This window comes from Sturnus vulgaris, chromosome 15 (genome assembly GCF_052056855.1).
Source record: "Sturnus vulgaris isolate bStuVul1 chromosome 15, bStuVul1.hap1, whole genome shotgun sequence".
NCBI lineage: Eukaryota > Metazoa > Chordata > Aves > Passeriformes > Sturnidae > Sturnus > Sturnus vulgaris.
Genome location: NC_142257.1, coordinates 15627332 through 15646106, shown reverse-complemented (window position 1 = coordinate 15646106; position 18775 = coordinate 15627332). Strand labels below are relative to the sequence as shown.

The following is an 18775-nucleotide window of genomic DNA, read 5'->3' as shown; positions in this document are numbered from 1 at the left end:
GGATACAAAGAAACAGTGATTATGATTTAAAATGAAACATAAAGAGCTCTTCCATCAAATTTTCAGATGTTGTTTTACTGCCACTTCCTTCATTTGGCTTCCTAAGAAAAGCCATGCTGGTTCCCTCAGCAGTGGCTGTAATTACCAAGTCTCTTTTTTTAGCTCACATTCCCTGACCTTGATTTTCTTATTTCATCCCTCTCCCATTTACTTTTCCCATTCCCCTTTAAAATCTCATCAACTGCTTGATCCACCATACCCTTTAGACAATGTTCTCTCACTCTTTATTCCTTTCTTCTGCTGTGAACATTCCCTGTTCCTGAGCTCTGAGAGAGGCAAGCACTCCTCCCTGCACACAGGTAATGATCCATCACCAACCCAGGAACCAGAGCTGCCTTTTCCATGAATATCCATTTACATTTCTCTGCCCTAAGGGCCCCTGTCATTTTATTTTCCTGTTACTTGGACTCACAGGTGCTTTTGTGATTCTCCACAAGCTGATCTCGTTCTTAGCACTCTGCCATCACCCCTTTCCTACCCCACCATCTTCTCTGAGTATTTTAATGTCCTGTGAAAATTCATTGGCGAGCTTCAACTTCTGCTCACTGTCTTTCAAATAACTGCTCACCATGCAGAACCTTCCCTCTTACCCTCTGTTAGGTGAAATGCTTCCTTGAAAGCATTTAGTGACAGATTTTGCTGAGACCCCTTTGAATACACAAAGACCCTTCAATCAGCGGGATCAAATGGCTGAGCCCTTCAAAGGCTGACTCAAATATAAATCACACCCACTTCCTGACCCCCTCCCCATTTCCACGGCTTCTACAGAGCTGCCCATTACAGATTTTGAGGCCTGCAGTTCCCAGATCACCCCAAAAATCTCTTAAAACCCCCTCAAAAGTGGCATCATATTTTCCATGACAATACACTCGAGGAGCAAGGAAGCACATTCAATTTCTGCATTATTATTTCTTTGTGCAATTCTATTTTCGCATACCTGAACAAGGTTAAAGGATAATTCAGGATGGAAGGAGCCCAGCCCAGTGTCCTGCCAAGCAAAGGCAGCTCTGAGGTCAGCAAGGCAGCTCAGGATTTCAGCCAATGTGTTCTTGAAAAGCTCCAAGGACAGACACTGGACAGGCTCCCAGGGCCACCTCTTCTAACCCAATGCTCAGGGAATTATTTATCCTTAATTTATCCACTCTGAATGTTTCAAATCCTGCTCCCTGCTCACCCTCCCACCCCAGCCCCAGGTAAAGAGGGGGTGTTCAGGTGTGCTGTGTGCACCCCAGCAGTCCCACACCACACAGAGCCTCCAGTGCTGCTCAGAGCTGCCTGGTTACAGCAAAGACACCCCTTGGGCACACCACAAACTGCACAGGTGCTCTAAACCTGCTGTGTTCAGTTAAATAACACACAACGTATATCTATAATAAAAAAATAAAAGCTGCTAGAATTGCTTCTTTTGATTTGTCTGTATTTCTAAAAGGGGATTGCATCTTCACTCCTCAGCGTTTTGCTATCAAAATGAAAAGTCAGCACCTACTAATAAAAATTAAAATATGAAAATAGGAATAAAATAAGAAAACCCTAGACACTACAGATTCCATGACTGATAGAGCTGCAAATGTTTTAAAACAGTGGCCTGAAAGACAAGAATTAATTTGCTGAAAAATAGCAGATCTTAGTTAAATGTGACATTGTAAGTATAGAACCAGACAGATTCAGAAACAAGAACAGACACAGACTGGCAGAAGCAACATGCATTTTTAGATACAAAACCTCATCACCAAATGATATATTAGATTAGCCCATGCAGAACAAAGAACTATTGTGTGTACATTCCTCTCCTACCAGATGCAACAAGGAGTAGGAAACCTACTTAGAAAAATAAGTCCCTCTGATGACAAGAATTCAATAATATTTTTACACAGCTTCTGCCATATTTCAAACTAAAAATCTCTCTACAGTAAAATGAAGGAGCACCATATATGATGGATTGTGTTTCTAGGAATTTTCCATTAAATAAACCAGTAAGATTTTCTGTGCCCCATTTCCATAGATGCTCTCAATTTTCTGCTGATGCAAGAACACATTTGCACATTAAAGAAAAATGCATAAAACTGGCACAAACATGTCACAAACAAACTCCATATGTTTGCAATTTTCTTACCACTGCTGGAAGCCTGCTGTGGCCCTGAACACGCTCTCAGCAGATATGAGTTAGGAGAGAATTCCTCATCAGGATTGGTGTCCATGATTTGATGGGACGTGTTGCTGTCTAGCAATGGCATCTGGCAGCTAACGGGTGGAGGATTATGAGAACTGGGCAGCTGAGCAGATGGGAGAAGGCTGGACGAGGATGTAGGTGGAATGGGACGACCTGGGAAAGAGGACACAGGGATCAAAGATCAGCAATGAATGTAATGAAAAAACCCCACCAGCCAAGTCATGGCACTGTCCTGTCCATGGTTACACTCCATTACTGCCGTGCACAGCCCCTCAACCTCCCCTCTGGTCCCAACCTGACCCTTTGTATGACATTTCCTGAAATTACATCACATCACTGCACCTCTTATAATAATAGTCGTGAACTGATTGTTTTTTTGGTTTTCTAACCAGGAAAATTCCTTCAGCACAGGAATCTCTCAGAGGCATGAAACAACCATATAAGAGCTTTCTTCAAGCTAAGGTTCTTCTTATAATGCTGTGGCTCTTCCCAGATCCCACTGAGAGATGTGACAGGAGGGGACAGCAGGACTGAAAGGCAATTATTCCACTTTAGAGATGGGCTAAAGCTGGAGTCTGGGCTGGCAACTCTCAGCTCAGCTGTCCTTCCTCTCTCATTGCTTTCTTCACCAGAGCTGTAGGAGCAGAATTTCCTGCCCAGCCAGGTTAATTCCAACACTGAAGCCCAATCCTTAATGGCTATGAAATACCTCAGCAACAATATGGTCTTGGTCACCTAAAGCAGTGACATCAAATCAACAACAAAAATGTTCCTATTTATGTATCCTATTCTTTTGTGAAACTCCTGTAACTTTACATTAATCCATTGCATCAAACACACACAGATGAAGACAGGTTTTTTGTTTTTTTGGCTTTTTTTCTTTTTGCATTGCAAGTTTATCTAGTGCATTGAAGAAATTCTTCATGAATAATTTAAATGTAAGAAAATATGACCTTTGTGATACTGCCAAAGTCTGTAAGGCAGAGATCTGCTACAAATGTTAAAACACAGCAAAACTACATAAAATGGTGTATTTTTATTTCCATCGTTCTTAAAGAAACAGTAACAGAGAAAATCCACACTGATTTTAGTTATACCTTCATTTTTTGAATCAAGGATCCCTCACTTTATATGAATTACCCTAAGGTTTGTACCATTAGGTAAATATACAGAATCACACATGAAATCTCAAATGGGGGGGGGGGGGGGGAAGGCAAGAAAATGAGAAGTTCCAGTTCCCACATATAAATTATATTTGGGATGCAGCAACCAACCAAAGGAAGATATAGATACTGAAAACCATCAACTTTGCACTGCCTGGTACCAGCAAATAGCATGAAGTACTTTCTTCCCTTCAAAAACTTTTGAAATGAAAGAAATACTAGAACACAGTAAAGTGACTTTTATGATTATTTGTTGTTATGTTTTTAGCACTGGATAAATTGATAAGACTGAATGACCAAATTATTATATGACAGAAATGGATTTAAGCTACTCCAGAGTAACTCCCATCTGCAATCTTTTATGCTACAGAAAATTCAATATGCATTGAATATTTTCATTGTGGACTTGCATTTGTGAGGAAATAATTCTAATACTGAGATAGGAATAATTACTGTTATTATTCACGATTATGCTACTCTTACGAAGTACTACCATGAATATCCTAAACTTTCCAGGGAAGTGATTGAGCAAGACCAGCTTCTAATTATTTCTTTGCAATGTGTTGCAAAGAAGCAGAAAGGCTGAGGTTTGACACACCTCTGACAGGAACGTGACACTCAGGCCCACTGTGTGCATTTAATTTTCACATATTCTGGCTCTGCTTCAACACTGTGGAGTTGAAAGCAGCAGCTTTATAAATTCTAAATCTGCATTGCCTGCGTGTATCATATGGAAATACATTACTATACTATAAAACTGTTGGATGTGTGAGGGTATGAGATGAAGGAAAAGATTTTTTCCTTTTGTGGAAACTACATATGGTATTTTAGAGCAATTTAGGTACATTTTTCCAGAATACATTGAGAAATGAAAAAAACCCTCAAACCTTAACAATTCTTTTGTCAGGAATGCTAATGACATTGTTACCATCATGAAATAATACAGCCCAAATCCCTGAAGAAAAGGCAAAATGTCTAATTACTACAGCTCTGTTTGTAGTTGAGAGGAAACAGAAGGTATAAAGCTGTTAAAGGGTTGCATCATTTTGGTGGGAAGTTGGCTCCTGAGGAAGATCTGCCCACAATCACCTGCTAATGGCAAAACAGAGATGTCTGTGAGCCACAGAACCTACTGGCAATCCATCCTCTGGTTAGACTGACTAATAAACAATCAAATTTAATTAAAATTTTTAAAATTTAAAATTCTTGGTCTATAAAGTTGATTTCTTTTGCATCTATTAAACTCCCACTACAGCCTTACCCTCTTTGAGGGACTCTTAAAAAACATCTTCTCTCTCTCTCTCTCTCACTCTCTCTCTCTCTCTCTCTCTCTCTCCATTCCCAGCTCCTGAAACACCCAAGATCTCTTAAGGCACCCTGCCTTTTGTAAAATTTGGTGGGAAATCAATTGAAAAATTACTGAACAAAAAAGAAAGGCACCATTAAGCTTTTTTGCCTTAAAGAAATTAATCTAAGGGGTAACTCTCTGTAGCACCACAGTCAAGACAATGGCTTGTGAAAGTGCCAGGGTGTGGGGATGCAGTTAGGCTATAGAGCATGGCACATGTAATTTATTTTTGACTATACACTCTTAAGGGAGAAATAAGGGGTTCACACATGGATATCTTGGTCAAATAAATTCAATAGAACATTTAAAAGAAAAGACTAAGCTTTGCAGGTTCTGTAAATCTGAGCAACTTGTCAGACCCATTCATGTGTCTATGGATATCTGAACAGTCATATTTTGAAATTTCCCAGCTCTTTAAAATAGTCTAAATTTCTATTGCTTCTCAATGGGATTTGCAATACTCTACAGCCTATAAAAATACTGTGACATATGATAACATCATATTCTATTACACTGCTGTTTTCAAAAGTTAAATCATAATAGAAGTTCCTACATTTGTCTTCATATAGTAATATATTAAAGCTTCTCTGAATAAGTTTTTTATCTAGGTGAGCATTGACAGAATCCTATGTAATGACAGCAATAATCTAATTGTATAATACAAACAAAGAAACAAACCAGATACAAATGCTAGAAAGGGAACCAGGCTTAAAGCAAACATATTACATTTTGAAAAGGGAATTGTATCAGTTCTTTTCCCAATATCTGTTCATATGCATGCTCATACTGCATATACTCATGCATGACAAAGACTTGTACAGATACTGAATACAGCATTTTTAAGGTATTTTTCAAAAAGTAAGCAGCCAAGAAGAAAAAACAAATTTCCTCTCCTCCCACCCCTTTCTCCTGTCATTTATCTTATCTTTCTTTTTAGCGTGAAGGAAGAAATGTGGTAACTCTTCATTCAGATTTGGGCTTGCTTTGGGCTTCTACACTACACAGCACCTCAGTCTGCAAGGGCCTTCTTTACCCTCTTATCATTTATATTCCATTTTCCTTTTAAATCAGTCTCATGTTTCTTCACTAGCCCAGGAATTTTTATGAAACCATTCCTCAATTACTGCTACACTTTAGGTCCTTAAGGCTTATACAATCTGCTGTAGAACCTACATTCAGAAATCAGGCCATGCTCACAGCTGGTAGTCTCAAGCCCAAACAGGGAAGAAGAGTCCTGTTCATCTCGATCACAATAACACATTGGGAAACGAGAGACTTCAGTTGCTATTAACCTGAAAGACCACACCATCGCCTGAAGGACAAAAAAACCACAACGGAAAAAAGGCTGCCTGCAACCACTCCCAGCATGAATATACATAAACAAAAGACACAATCGAAGAAGAGATTGCAAGCTGCTCATCAGATACTGAAGGATATTTGAGATACACTTTTCATACTCTCTGTTCTTCTTCCTCCTTTAAAGGACCTACAGAGTTCTGTGGATAAATAAAGCCCACATGTGTGTAAAACCCTGGCCTCTATATTACACCATGGTGCATGACAAGAAACAGAGAATCAAAAAACCCCCCTGGAATTTAACAATTTTGAGCAGTAATCATAGAAATATACATTCCAAAATGTGTGTGCATATATGAATACACTTTTTAATATACTGAAGTATATTTATCCACACAACTCTAGATAGATATGCATAATATCCAAAAACATACATTATTATTTTAACAGGTCTAAAGATGAATCCAGACTCCTTAAATAGCTATTTTGCCATTAATTTGGACAGGAGGGAAGATCACAACCTCTGTGTCGCCATCTCACACTCTTAAATTACTCATTTCAGTAAGTGCTGTCATTCAAAAGTATCTGAGTCCCAGGGATGGCAAATACTGATGTCAAAGCTTATTGTATCTGTAATGGAATTCTCAAGCTTTTTCCATTAGCAGGATCTCTCCTCTAAGGTTAGACATGTGTAGACTGTGCATTTTCAGCATGAATGTCATATACCTAAGCAGCGTATCTTCATTGATAACTTACAGAAAATCTTCCTATATGCAGAGGCTTTTATAAGCAAGATCAGCTTTCATAACTTTAAACAGCTGTTAATCTTCACAATCAAGGGGTTATGATATAATTGTTCTGTTCTTCTCTAAGGAGATCTGCCAGTCAAGCAGCCAATAAACATAAATGACCTGTAATAGCTAAATTAGTCACATATATTGCTAACAACAAAGCCCCTTTGTTCTACAGCTCTGGTCATAAGGCCCAGCTGGAAAAGATACACACAAGCCAAAGTCTCCCTGTACAGTCCTTGGCAGGTCAGATTGCAGAAAGAAGGGAAACTTTAAGATAACTGTATTTTTTAAAAATCCAGCTCTTTGGAAGATGTAGCAGCGTTCAAGTATTGATGCAGGAAGCTAAGGAAGACAAAAAAAAAAAAAAAAGAAGAGTTGTTTCTCCATAACTGTGGCATCAGAAACACTGTGTAAAACACTTAATTGGCAATTAAGATTTTGACATTTGCTGATTGAAGCTGCTGATATTCATGTTATACCAATACAAAGTACAGGACCCCGTGCAAAGTAATCCCATAAAATTATGTTAGTGACTTAGGTGATGGACAGGATCATTAACTGCAGTTGCTGCATTGCTCATTTATACCAAAATTATACACAGAAGGCTATCTAGCAATGGAATTGGGGGGATATTAACTAGAGATGATAAAAGAGAAGGATCAGATCTTGGCCTCCTTTGCTCCCTTCCATCAGGAAAGCTGGACGGAATCAGAACAAGGACCACAGGCAGCTCACAGCCCTCCTCCACTTAACACATTCGCGCTACGTTTTCAAGTCAGCCTAAACCGAAGCACCTACATTGTCAGCATTGCTAAGTTCACTTTGAAGAGTGAGAAAGGCTGCTAAATGTGTCAGGAAACAATTAGATAAGTAAGATGCACGTTTTTGCAGTGCAAAGCACTATAAATTAAGCAGGCAGCTGATGGAGCTGAAACTTTCCTGAGGTACAGCACATTCAGCAGCTCTTCCCTTCCTCCCCAGAAAAATTGCCTTCTGCAAAAGAAAAAAAAATAAAAAATTCCTCCTAATATGTATGCATAGCACTGCTCACCACTGGCCTGGGCACTCTCAAGCAGAGTTATATTTAATAAATTCTATATATATTGTCCTAACTGGCACAAGGAACATAAATATTTTGTACTTGGTGAATTACTACAGTTAATTGACACGGGTGGGGAGCAGCATGCACAATTTTTGTAGCTAACTGGCATTTGTGCTTCCACGCAGAGCCCCAGCAGGCAAAGCTCTGCCCAAAGTCCTTCCCCTGGGACCAAGCATCCTGGGCTGCCCCTCCCGGGAGAGAGGCAGGGCAGCACCCGGTGCCCCAGGAGAAGCAGCAATGCTCAGCCAGATGTGCAGAGAACTCGCTTAACCCCTGGCTCTGCAGCCCGCACTTCAAGGGTGTTACACAAAACAAAAGCCCCAAATTAAATGTGCGAGGAAACGGGGGGAAGGAATCTAACAGTCTGTGATCATTTTCTTCAACACCAAGTTGTTTCCTCTTACCTAAACTGCTGCACTTCTTCTCTAAGGCAAACAGGATACAAAAGAGCAAAAGATAAAGATATAAATCAGCATTTGGATGACAGAGTTATCACTGAAGAAAGGTACCTCCAGTCCTCCTGAAGCTCCTATCTCCGGAAGCAAACAGGCACAAAACCAGCCAAGCTAAGAAAAAGATTTTCACAGAGTCTATTTCATAAAAGTCAAAGCAGAAAACATGGTCTTTCGAAAAGCCCAGACCTGTTTTCTGACGTGTTTTAGGTATTTTTCTACATCACAACAGATAGTAAGGGCCACTAAGGATGCAGCTGTTACCATCACACCATACCAGGCAAAGAAAGAATGGCTCTGAGACAATTAAAAGAGAATGGCAAAAGAGAGATTTAGACACAGTAAATCGTCACCTCTGATTTAAACAACAGTGAATCAGCAATGGCAATTCAGTACCACAGGTTTGTAGTTTTTCCGTTTACCAAAATGAGTAACTCCCTACATCTTGCTCAGTTTTCTCAACACTTGTTATGAAATGTTTTTTATTATTTATTTTACAAAAAACCAAAACAACAAACTATTGAAATATATGAATATTTAATATATTTCTTCTCTCTCTCCTCTGAAGTAAAATCATTGACTGCACAACCAGGAATACAGTCTGAGAACTGTAGATAATAGAAAAGGGAAAGATGGAGAACCACCAGCAAGTCCTGATCTCTGTTTTTTTTTTATTACAGATCCATTCTAGAAGCTTGTTTAAGCTTTGTTATCTTCCTTAAACCATTTGACCTCTGTACGTGATTAATATTTTCTGCAGTACTGCACATGTGTAATCTTTGAATATGGAAATCACTGTACCAATGCAAGATATTATCATGGCAAAAACTCTGTAGGAGAATGAGACTAACTTGGAAATCAATCACTTCTGACTTCCAGTGTTAAAGTTAAATTAATTTTTCTAAGCAATCCATCTACAAAATATATCAGTTTTATGAAATTTGGGTATTAAAAATAAGGAGCCAGTCATGACTTCAGAATTATCTAAACCAATTCAGTATGTAAAGGAATAATTTGCTGCTGTCAAAAGCTCATGTCACTTAATTCTTGTCTTGTTAAATCATCTGATGCCCCTTTCTTTTTTAGTTAAACAAAGATAAATAATAAAAGCAATTTGCAGCTAGAAGATGTTAGGGTTCTGCAGCTGTTCAATGTCTTCTGGGCAGATTAGATTCTGTAATGAGAAGTTACAAGCCTCATTTTATAAAAGCTGTTGCTGTCTCGGGAAAAACATCAGTGAATAAGATTAGAAAACCCTTTTCCTTCATGAACCTATTACACTTGCAAGCTGATTACTTGGCATATGTTTGATACCTTCATAGCTGGAAAACAGTAATTTGTTGCAGTGATTTTTTCCCATCACTCATAAAGTCAAAATGTCTCCTCTAATATTACCCTACCTCTGATTCAGCCAGGAAAAACAGACAAATCCATGGCAGCAAAACTCACACCAACCAGCATTAATTTAACTTCCCTAAAAAAAACCCAACAAACCGGTTCTACTGAACTAACTATAACTAACATTAAATTGAAACAACTTATCAGCTGCCTGTTCCCTGTGGGACAAAAATAACGTTCTAAGATTAGGAATGTATTTAGAAGAAATTTATTGGAAGATCCACAACCATATGTGAATGAACTTTATGGAAACTTAATAATATGTGCAGTTTTTAAAAATTGGGAAGAAAGAAAATTCCCTGTTTATCAATCTTATCAGCTAAACATTCATGTCAGAGTATTCCACTAACAAAGGGGCTGCAATTAGGCCCTGGGTAGGTAATTAGCAGGCACCCTGTGAAATCTTCCCTCAGATCAATCTAGAAGTACTGATTTGATCTTTATTCGGGGACACTAGGAGTTCAGTCTAAGCTGGGCTACAAACTTGGTTCCACTATCCAAACACCTTCTGTTTACCTTCACCTTATTTTAGTGAAATTCTAAGTACTGTTAAACAACCACTCACACAGTCTCCACTGCACATCCCCCTGAATATTGGCTTTATGTCTATAAGAGAAGTTTATTTCCAGGAACATTGCAACACTTAGTGATTCAAGTGCCTGGAGTGACTAATAGGTGGGATAAATAACACTATCTTGAACAAACATGAGAAAACTCCAACCTGTAATTATTTTACAAACTCTGTGAGGGTGGTACATAGTTAGTACTAACTGGTGGGTGTTGGATAATGATTATGGGATTTGTGTTAAGTCTTTGCAGCCTACTAAAAAAAAAGCAGCTCCATTTTCTGGAGGAAAAATAAGAAATGAAAACAAGGCTTCATGTGACCCACATTATGTAAATGGCCAAATAATTTAAATAATATGCTTAAAATCTGCTCTATCATGTGCCAGTGCTGTATGCTGGCTAATTCTGCTTCAGGCTATTAAAGTCTACTTTTCTTAGTTCCACCTACAGTTAAAATATGGTGTTGCTATTTGCTTTCTAAATGTGTGGTGAACACATTTCTGAATTAGTGCTATCCCACTGCTGTGACACACTCTAGAGGTGTTTGTATTTTAGTGCTGGCAGATAGGGAGGTGCAGTCAGAACAGCATCAGGATGATGGGAGTTATTCTTCCATTATTCTTGATATATAAACTTACATGACATAATCTTGAGATTTACATTTTCCTTGCTTCATCTGGTTTCTTCTCTCAACATCCAGCCTTGCATTTCTTACACCACCCATATTGACTTGGCAGGAGTTTTGGGTTCACAAGCAAATGACAAGTTTGACTTTTCAGTCCTCTCTGTCACTGGTGGGATTTTTCCAAAGCACAAAAGCATATCAGGATTAAACTTCCCTCTGTCTTACTGCACTTCAAGTAGCTATCCCTTTTCCTTAAGCATTTAACAGGTGCTGCAGAGGTTTAAGACTGTTGTGATATTTTAGAATGAACTTCTGAGTATCCCTGCACACCTGTAACATCCTCCTTCCAGACTGAACAACCATCCCAGCATTTAACAGCAAAGCACACTGAAACCTCAATGCAAACTCTATTTTTGCCTTCAGCACAGCCAGGGTTTCTGCAGTTTTCTGAAGTCCTGAAAAGCTTCTGAGCAGGGAGAAACTCCCACAGCCACAGCCTTTTCCTGACTGGAATACCAGGCTGCTGTGTGCATTCAGTGCAGGATAATCCTCTGTGCTCAGGTCTAGGAATGCAACCTGGACCCAAGCTGCAGTTTAAAATCTAAGGGGAAGTGAAATACCATCACTTATGATGAGCTGGCCCTAACTAACCCTTTAAAATCTCTCGGATGTGTTCTGGTAGAGCTAGCTATACCCTGAAGATGGTAAGGAATACAAAGTACCCCAGCATAGTGTCCCTAGATAATGGACAACCTATCACATCACTTACAAATAAGAAGACAAAATTTTGTTCACACCTTGTATTGAGTAAGTTTTGAAATATTTCCATCTTTGTAAAGGTGATTTCTAGTTCAGAGTTTGGGAAGTAGACTCGAATAAAGAAAGAGAATATAAACTACAGTTTGTAGGCCACACCTTAGCTGAATACTGGAATCTGCTCACTTTGCTTACATGAAAACTGAAAAATATTTATTCTTAAGTGAGAAGGTTTATGTCAAATTTCCCTTTATATGAAAAGATTTAGCCAAAATAAAACCTGAGTGGCAGACTGCAACACAACAGCGGTCAGAACATTAATTATTTTACCACTGCTGTGTATTGCCATAATTAATGGCACTCCGTGAGACCAATACAGGAAATTAAAATTTCCTTTTAATGAAAAGAAATTGCAGACATGAAAGGCCACTATATGAAAAATGGATCTTGATTCTGCAATACTAAAATAACCTGTAACCTGATTAAAAGGCATTTGGAAGCACAAAACTAGATATGTTAAAAAGGTAAGAAATATTTTCATTATAGTTACAGTTGAAGTTGCCAGAATGAAGGAATAAAGATACGTGTTCTTCCCCTGCAACAAATGGGCTCTGTTCCACGCTTTTTGGTAAAGCAAAAACCCCACTGAAAATCAAACAGGCTACAGAATAGCTTGAATGTACCATTCTGTATTTCAGCACAAACTGTATCTTTAAAGTAATGACAGTTTCTCTCATCTTTTCAGTCTTAAAGCACTTTAAAACTACAGCCCAGAAATACATGGACAGAGAGAAATTAAAGCAACTGAAGCTGAAATATGCTACTTAGGAATCCAAAGTTTGTTTACACCATTAGAAGGCACTCAAATATATATCCCCATAAATGACAAGGTCCCAGCAGCAAATTAACAGGAACAATTTTCCCATCTCAGGAGCTGTCAAGATGGGCTCTGTTAGCCAATTTATCTTACTCTAGCACATCTCTGGTGCTTGTCAATCAATATGTGAAACATTTGGTGTTGATTGCCATTTTTCTATCCACTTCCTTTTGCCTCTTGTACCAGGCAATTTACTGCAAGTCAATCAAGGTTGAAGCAGACCTTGTTTAAATAAAACACTGTTGAGTTCTTTTCACACCAACAATTTCAAAAACAGAATGAGCTGTAGCTCTTCACATTTACATTTATACTACTTTTTCTGTTTTTCCCAAATGCCATGCTCAAGCTATAAGTCAAAACTAAACTCAGCTGAAGGCTTATGGAGAAATCAGTCAAGGAAGATGAACTGCATAGAACTGTATATGCTTTTGCTGTCAAAAATTCAGGCTATCAATGGAGACAGAGAACATTAAAAAGTACTTAAATAATCTGGAATTATTTCTTTTTTACCCTTGCTTGAAGTCAGGTCTCCACATCAGAAAAACAACTTCTAACTTGTCCGAATTTTTTAACTCTGGATAAATATTTCAAATATTCATTTTTGCTGGTATTTTAAGGTAAGAGGGAGCTCAACGACTGTGTTTATAGCTGCATGTTACAAATAAATATATGAAGAAAATCAATTCTCCCAACTTAGAACTTGGTCCTATGTTAAACACACCGACAGCTTGCTCTCACATTCAGATGAAACAATTGCAGAACAATCCCAGGTCACATCACATCTAATTTTGGCACTTCCTTAGCATCACCTGTAAGCAGTGAGGCAGAGAAACAGGGCAGAAAGAACATCCTTTGCACTCCATAATTTTACAGGTATTCAGCTGAAACAATATGCACTTATAGTACGCAACACTCGAAATTTTTAAAACTTTGAATTTGCTTCTACACAGTAACTCGGTTTTACAAGCAACACCTACAAAACCTTTCTACAGTGCTCAGTGCTGTTTCAGTTTTTAGGTTCACCATGGACTGCAGAATTAACCCCACAACAATTCACAGCAGTGGAACACAGAATCTGTCTTCTGAGTTAGAATAGCCATTAAATACCTGCTAGGTGCTACAACTACATTTAGATGCTGCAACTACAGAGACTGGCATCAATTTATTAAGTTTAACACCCTTATGTATTATATCCCCATATGCTAAATCCAACAATGCACAAGAGCAACAAAAGAAAATGCACATCAGACCAAGCCCTAAGATCCCCAAAGAAGTAATCCCTTATGGGAAACACAGGACATATTCTTTTAACAACAAAGGGAAAGGAAGTGACTATGTTACTGCTATTAGTAAGATCATCCACTCCTGCCCTTAATTCTAAAAGATACAAAAGTGCTAGACGTTCAAAACTCTACAAGCTCAATCACATATACATATGTTAGCATACATACAATATATACTATTTTATAGATATTATATATATACACATAAGAGAGTAAATACATCACTCTCTTTATGTTAGAAAGTGAATGGCCATTGAAAGAGAAAAAATTCCTCAGTTTCTTCTCTGGTCAATAACTTACAAATTTGCAACAACTCCCAAAATTGCCTGCAATTAACACCTTGTAAAATTTAATGACAAGAAGATCCCTGGCTTGTACTTTCTTACGAGACCTAATATCTTCTTGATCTATAGCACACAGAAGGAAATAGATAAAATGCCTGAAACAGAGTCAGAGTGAAAAATAAAACAAGTGTATTACAAGGCATACACAATCACCAGTCCCATCTTGAGCAGTGTGTTTAAAAAATCCTTACATTATGCCAGCAAAACAAATGTTACAACTCAAATGGGATGCATTTCACTATCATTTGGGTAAAGAATGCTCCAGATCTCCAGATTAATTATAAAATAATAAATGTTAAACAGTTTAGAGTACTAGTCTCCTAGGAAGGAAAAACCTTGGCTGTTTATCCTCCTCAAGGGGCTCCTGTAGGGAACTCTTCTCAGGCAGGCCCCTGTTCAAAGATCTTCCTTTACTCTGCTGCAAGCAAGAGGTCAAAAAAAAAAAACAACCCAAAATTTACTTAACATATAAGAATTAGGGGTATTATACCCCTATAGTTATAACACCTATATGGATGTTAAATAAACACATACAAATATAGATATACATACCCGAGTGTGTGTGCATGCACATATACTGGGATATGTGGAGTTCTAATGCTATCAAGAGTTGAACTTTTGAGTTATTTTCAGAAAAAAATCTCATTAGTCATGAGAAGGAAGTTATGTGCTTTACTTGACATTGTTGTCACTAAAACAAAAAAAAGAAACAAAAAAACCAAACCAAACCGAAAAACCAAAAACAAACAAAAAACCCCCACAACCAAAACCAAAACCAAAATCAACAAACCAGCAAGCTGGAGTATTAAAAAATATGTCCTGCAAGGCAAGAGCAGTTAGCCTGATTTAAGCCAATATGATATAAGTTCTGTTTCAGTAACAATAGCCAAGAGCCCACAGTAAAAACTATCACAAAAGTAGTATAACAATTCCAGATTCCCAGTTTTAATTAAGGATGATTTTCCTGCCATCTTCCAAAAGATGCCTCCTACACTAAAGCACGAAGAACCACACTTACATAACATTTATTTTAGAATTCTCAATGATAGGAGATCACTTACATATCACGAAATTTCCCTTTCATTCCACTGCACCTATCTAAAACGTACCTAGAAAAAAAATCTTCAGAAATCTCTGGGCTTCTTCAAATCTAAATTTTGCCACAGGCCAAGGCATGCATGAGATTTTTACAGTCTCCTCAAGTTACACAGATGCTACTCAGAGTTTGCAGAAAGCTCATGTCTGGAATTCAGGTTTACAGCTGGGCTCAGTCAAGTTATTGGAAAAGCATTTCCTACAAAATAAACTCAAACACAACAAACAACCCCCTACACCTGCTTAGGAAGCGTTTCTCTTGGCTCACAGCAAAGCCTGTCTTTTCATCACTAGGATTTTTCCCCAACATGTTGTACCAATTTTCTGGTATGTGCTTTCTGACTGTGAACATAAAAGGCAATATGAGATGTTTCTGCCACAGAAGGAAGCGACAGGTGATGGGTGGAGTTATTTATTAACTGATTGCCCTAAATTAGCAACTGGCTCAGGTCAGAGCAATTCACAGCCTGTCCCCTCTCTGCACAGCCCCTTGTCCTCTATCCTCCAAATCTCACTTTCCACTGGGGCCCTACAAAGGCTGAACACAAGGTTTGATGGATTTTAGGGGAAAGTAGATGAAGTAAGTAAGACAGAGAGGCTCAGTATAGAGGGCAGCAGTGTTCACAGCCAGGGGGTTACAGAGTTAGTTACGATTCTCTCTGAAAGGGTGAGCACACATTTCACTATCCCTACCATTAGACAAAACTCCAGGACCTTTATCTGTTCCTACCCTCTTTCTTTCCCCCCTCCAATACCAGATTGCTTAAAACCTTAATTTTAACAAGAACCTGCAATTTTAGCTGCTAAGAGAACTTCACTTTCCTGTCTTTTTACAGCCCCAGGGACTAATTTAGAAGATTACCTGAAGGCTTGAGGTCTAAATGCTCAAGAAAGAAAAACCTGCTTAAAACGATTTCTACAAAGAATGCTGACAGATGTAGGAACAACTAGGACATCTTCCTGTCAGTGCAGGTTTTTACAATCACAAATAGGAGCATGCTGTATGTTATCATGTGTTGGGAAAACCAGTAATAACACAGCAGGTTTCAATGATATATTTTATTGCAGTACATAGAACGGTGATAGATAAGGACCTTGTTTTCACTGCAAGTCACAGATCTGAAAAAAAAGTCTTGATCTAAAACTATTATGAACTGAGAAGAAAGAGGCCAAGTTTCTTCTGTCCTTGCTAACTTGCCACAACGAACAGATGAAATTTGTTAAGTGTGTAGGGCTGAAATAATGCTTCTCTCAGCTCTCATGGAGATCATATAAAAGTGGGATTGAGGACTAAATGGAGTAGATATGTAAGGAAGAGTCAAAGACAATTTTAAAAGATGCCGTTTTACCTACACTTAGTGAAATGAAAACTAGAGAATCCACCCTCCTCTTCTATCAGAAGCCATGACCCCATCAAAAACTGAGGTACAAAACGGTTCCAGCAAGGCTGGTTAATAGAAATAATACATCACAATCCAGCCCATTTGGGGCTTTTGTTCTTAAACACTTCAGTAAATGGGCCTGTTTTTTAACTCCAACAGATAATTATGAAGTGCAATAAAAAATTCAAATTATGTTAATAGGCCAGAGAACAACGGCTGTTTCTGAAATCACTGGCAATTACTAGACATAATGGTTCTCAATTAAGCTGGAGGGTATTTTCAATCGTTCATAATTCACTATTTTAAAAGTATCATAAAAATATATAAATGTGAGTTGTTAATAAAACTTTCAGACCAACAATGTATGTCACAGAAAGTAATACTTATTTTATTTTGATGGTGCTTTTTCCCTTGTGAATGATACGTGAATTGTGAGTGAAGGGAAGATAACTACATGGGATTTGTTTCTCTCAGTGCTCCTAAGTGCAAGAGGAGGGATATTTCTTTCTTGAGCAACTTCATTTTCCCTTAGGAATACACTCAGCAATCATGCATGTCTTTACCAATTCTATTTTTGGATCGTGCAGCTCACTATAGAAACTTTAATGCATATGTGGATGTGAACCAGAGATATCACTGCTTGCCCACTTTCAGATTGCTATTTCACATATTTTTCAAGGCAATAAAATGGACCAAAATGGAAAAATTATGGCCTAAAATAAGAAATCTTGAGAATCATGAAATGATAAATCCTAAGCATAATCTTTCAATGATGAGCTTGATTCACAATAGATTTCTACCAAATCAAGTAAACCAAGTAACAAATGAAGCCATTAAGGAAAGATGAATTGGTGATAATTACTATCCACACTTCACTAAAACTAGCACTTACTTATCCACCACATGTTTAACCTTGCATTAGGGAAATAGTATAGCTGCAAATTGCTAAGTTCTCATTCTAACTTTACTACACATGATTAATGATCAATTTTCTGAAGACATGCCTGAACTACCTGATTAAACGTATTTGAACACACGTGTATATGTTTTATTTATTTATTTCCAAATCAATGACACCTTAAAAACATTTCCTCTAATCCAGCCACTTAGCTTTCCTCCTGACAAGAAGAAAAACTTTGATTTTTATTCGAATACACCTGCATACACATTCCTGAGAAAGAGTAAATCATTCGAGAATAGTTCCTCACTGTAGAAATTAATATTTTCATATTTAAACAGCAACCCAAAGATTGAAGCACGACACAATGATTCATCAGTGGAACAGAGCCATTCATCATCCAGACCTCAGGATCTGTTGAGAGTCTTTATTGCTTTGGCCTCATTAAAACGGTGCAAACCATGAGCTAACATAAATCTGTATCTCTAAATATTCTCTCCCTTAATTTTTTAATAGCTTCATACAAAGGGAAAGGTTAAAACCAATTAAAATATATACAAATACTAGCAAAATTACCCTAATGAACTGCTAGTTATTGGCTTTAGCCATTTCCTTAAAAAAAAATTACTTCAATTTCTGAATGAATTAGTAATTACACTTTTTATTGACCTTCCTTTTTTTGTTTTGTTTTGTTGTAGGATGTGATGCGTTGGTATTTTTCAATCCCTTCATTTTTATTCCCTTTTCTCCTTTACTACTTTCACTTTTAGTCTCAAACTTATAGCTAAAGTAAATCTCGAGTGTTACAGCTGGACAAAGATAACTACATAAGGACTACATTGTAATTCAAACTTCATTCCAAATGGGACAGAAATATTCTGAACTCATTCCTATGCAGAAAACACTTGTTTTTCTATCTCATTAAGATCATCATACAATATCAACAGATGCTTAAAAGCCTCTAGTGCTAAAGGAAATGTTGAGAAAATTGAAACAGAAGTACTTATGGATGGTAATCTAATGATACTGCAAAGATTTTACTTTTCTGTACTACATCTAGCAAAACACACAAATACCAACACTCTCTCCACCAAAAGCCAAAACCTGTCATTAAAGAGCTACCATTTTTCTGTTACTTCCTACTGGCTGTCACTGTGAGCAGGAG

General features: G+C 37.8%; 1 protein-coding gene across 3 annotated transcripts in view; it reads right to left on the bottom strand.

Moving 5' to 3' along the window:
- The window catches only part of TENM2 (teneurin transmembrane protein 2), a 617267-nt gene that overhangs the window by 217851 nt on the left and 380641 nt on the right, over positions 1 to 18775 (bottom strand). For all 3 annotated transcript variants that reach the window (XM_088173828.1, XM_088173829.1, XM_088173830.1), the window contains one exon: positions 2174 to 2383. In XM_088173828.1, the coding sequence (XP_088029954.1) occupies positions 2174 to 2383 (210 nt within the window). The remainder of the gene's footprint in view (positions 1 to 2173; positions 2384 to 18775) is intronic.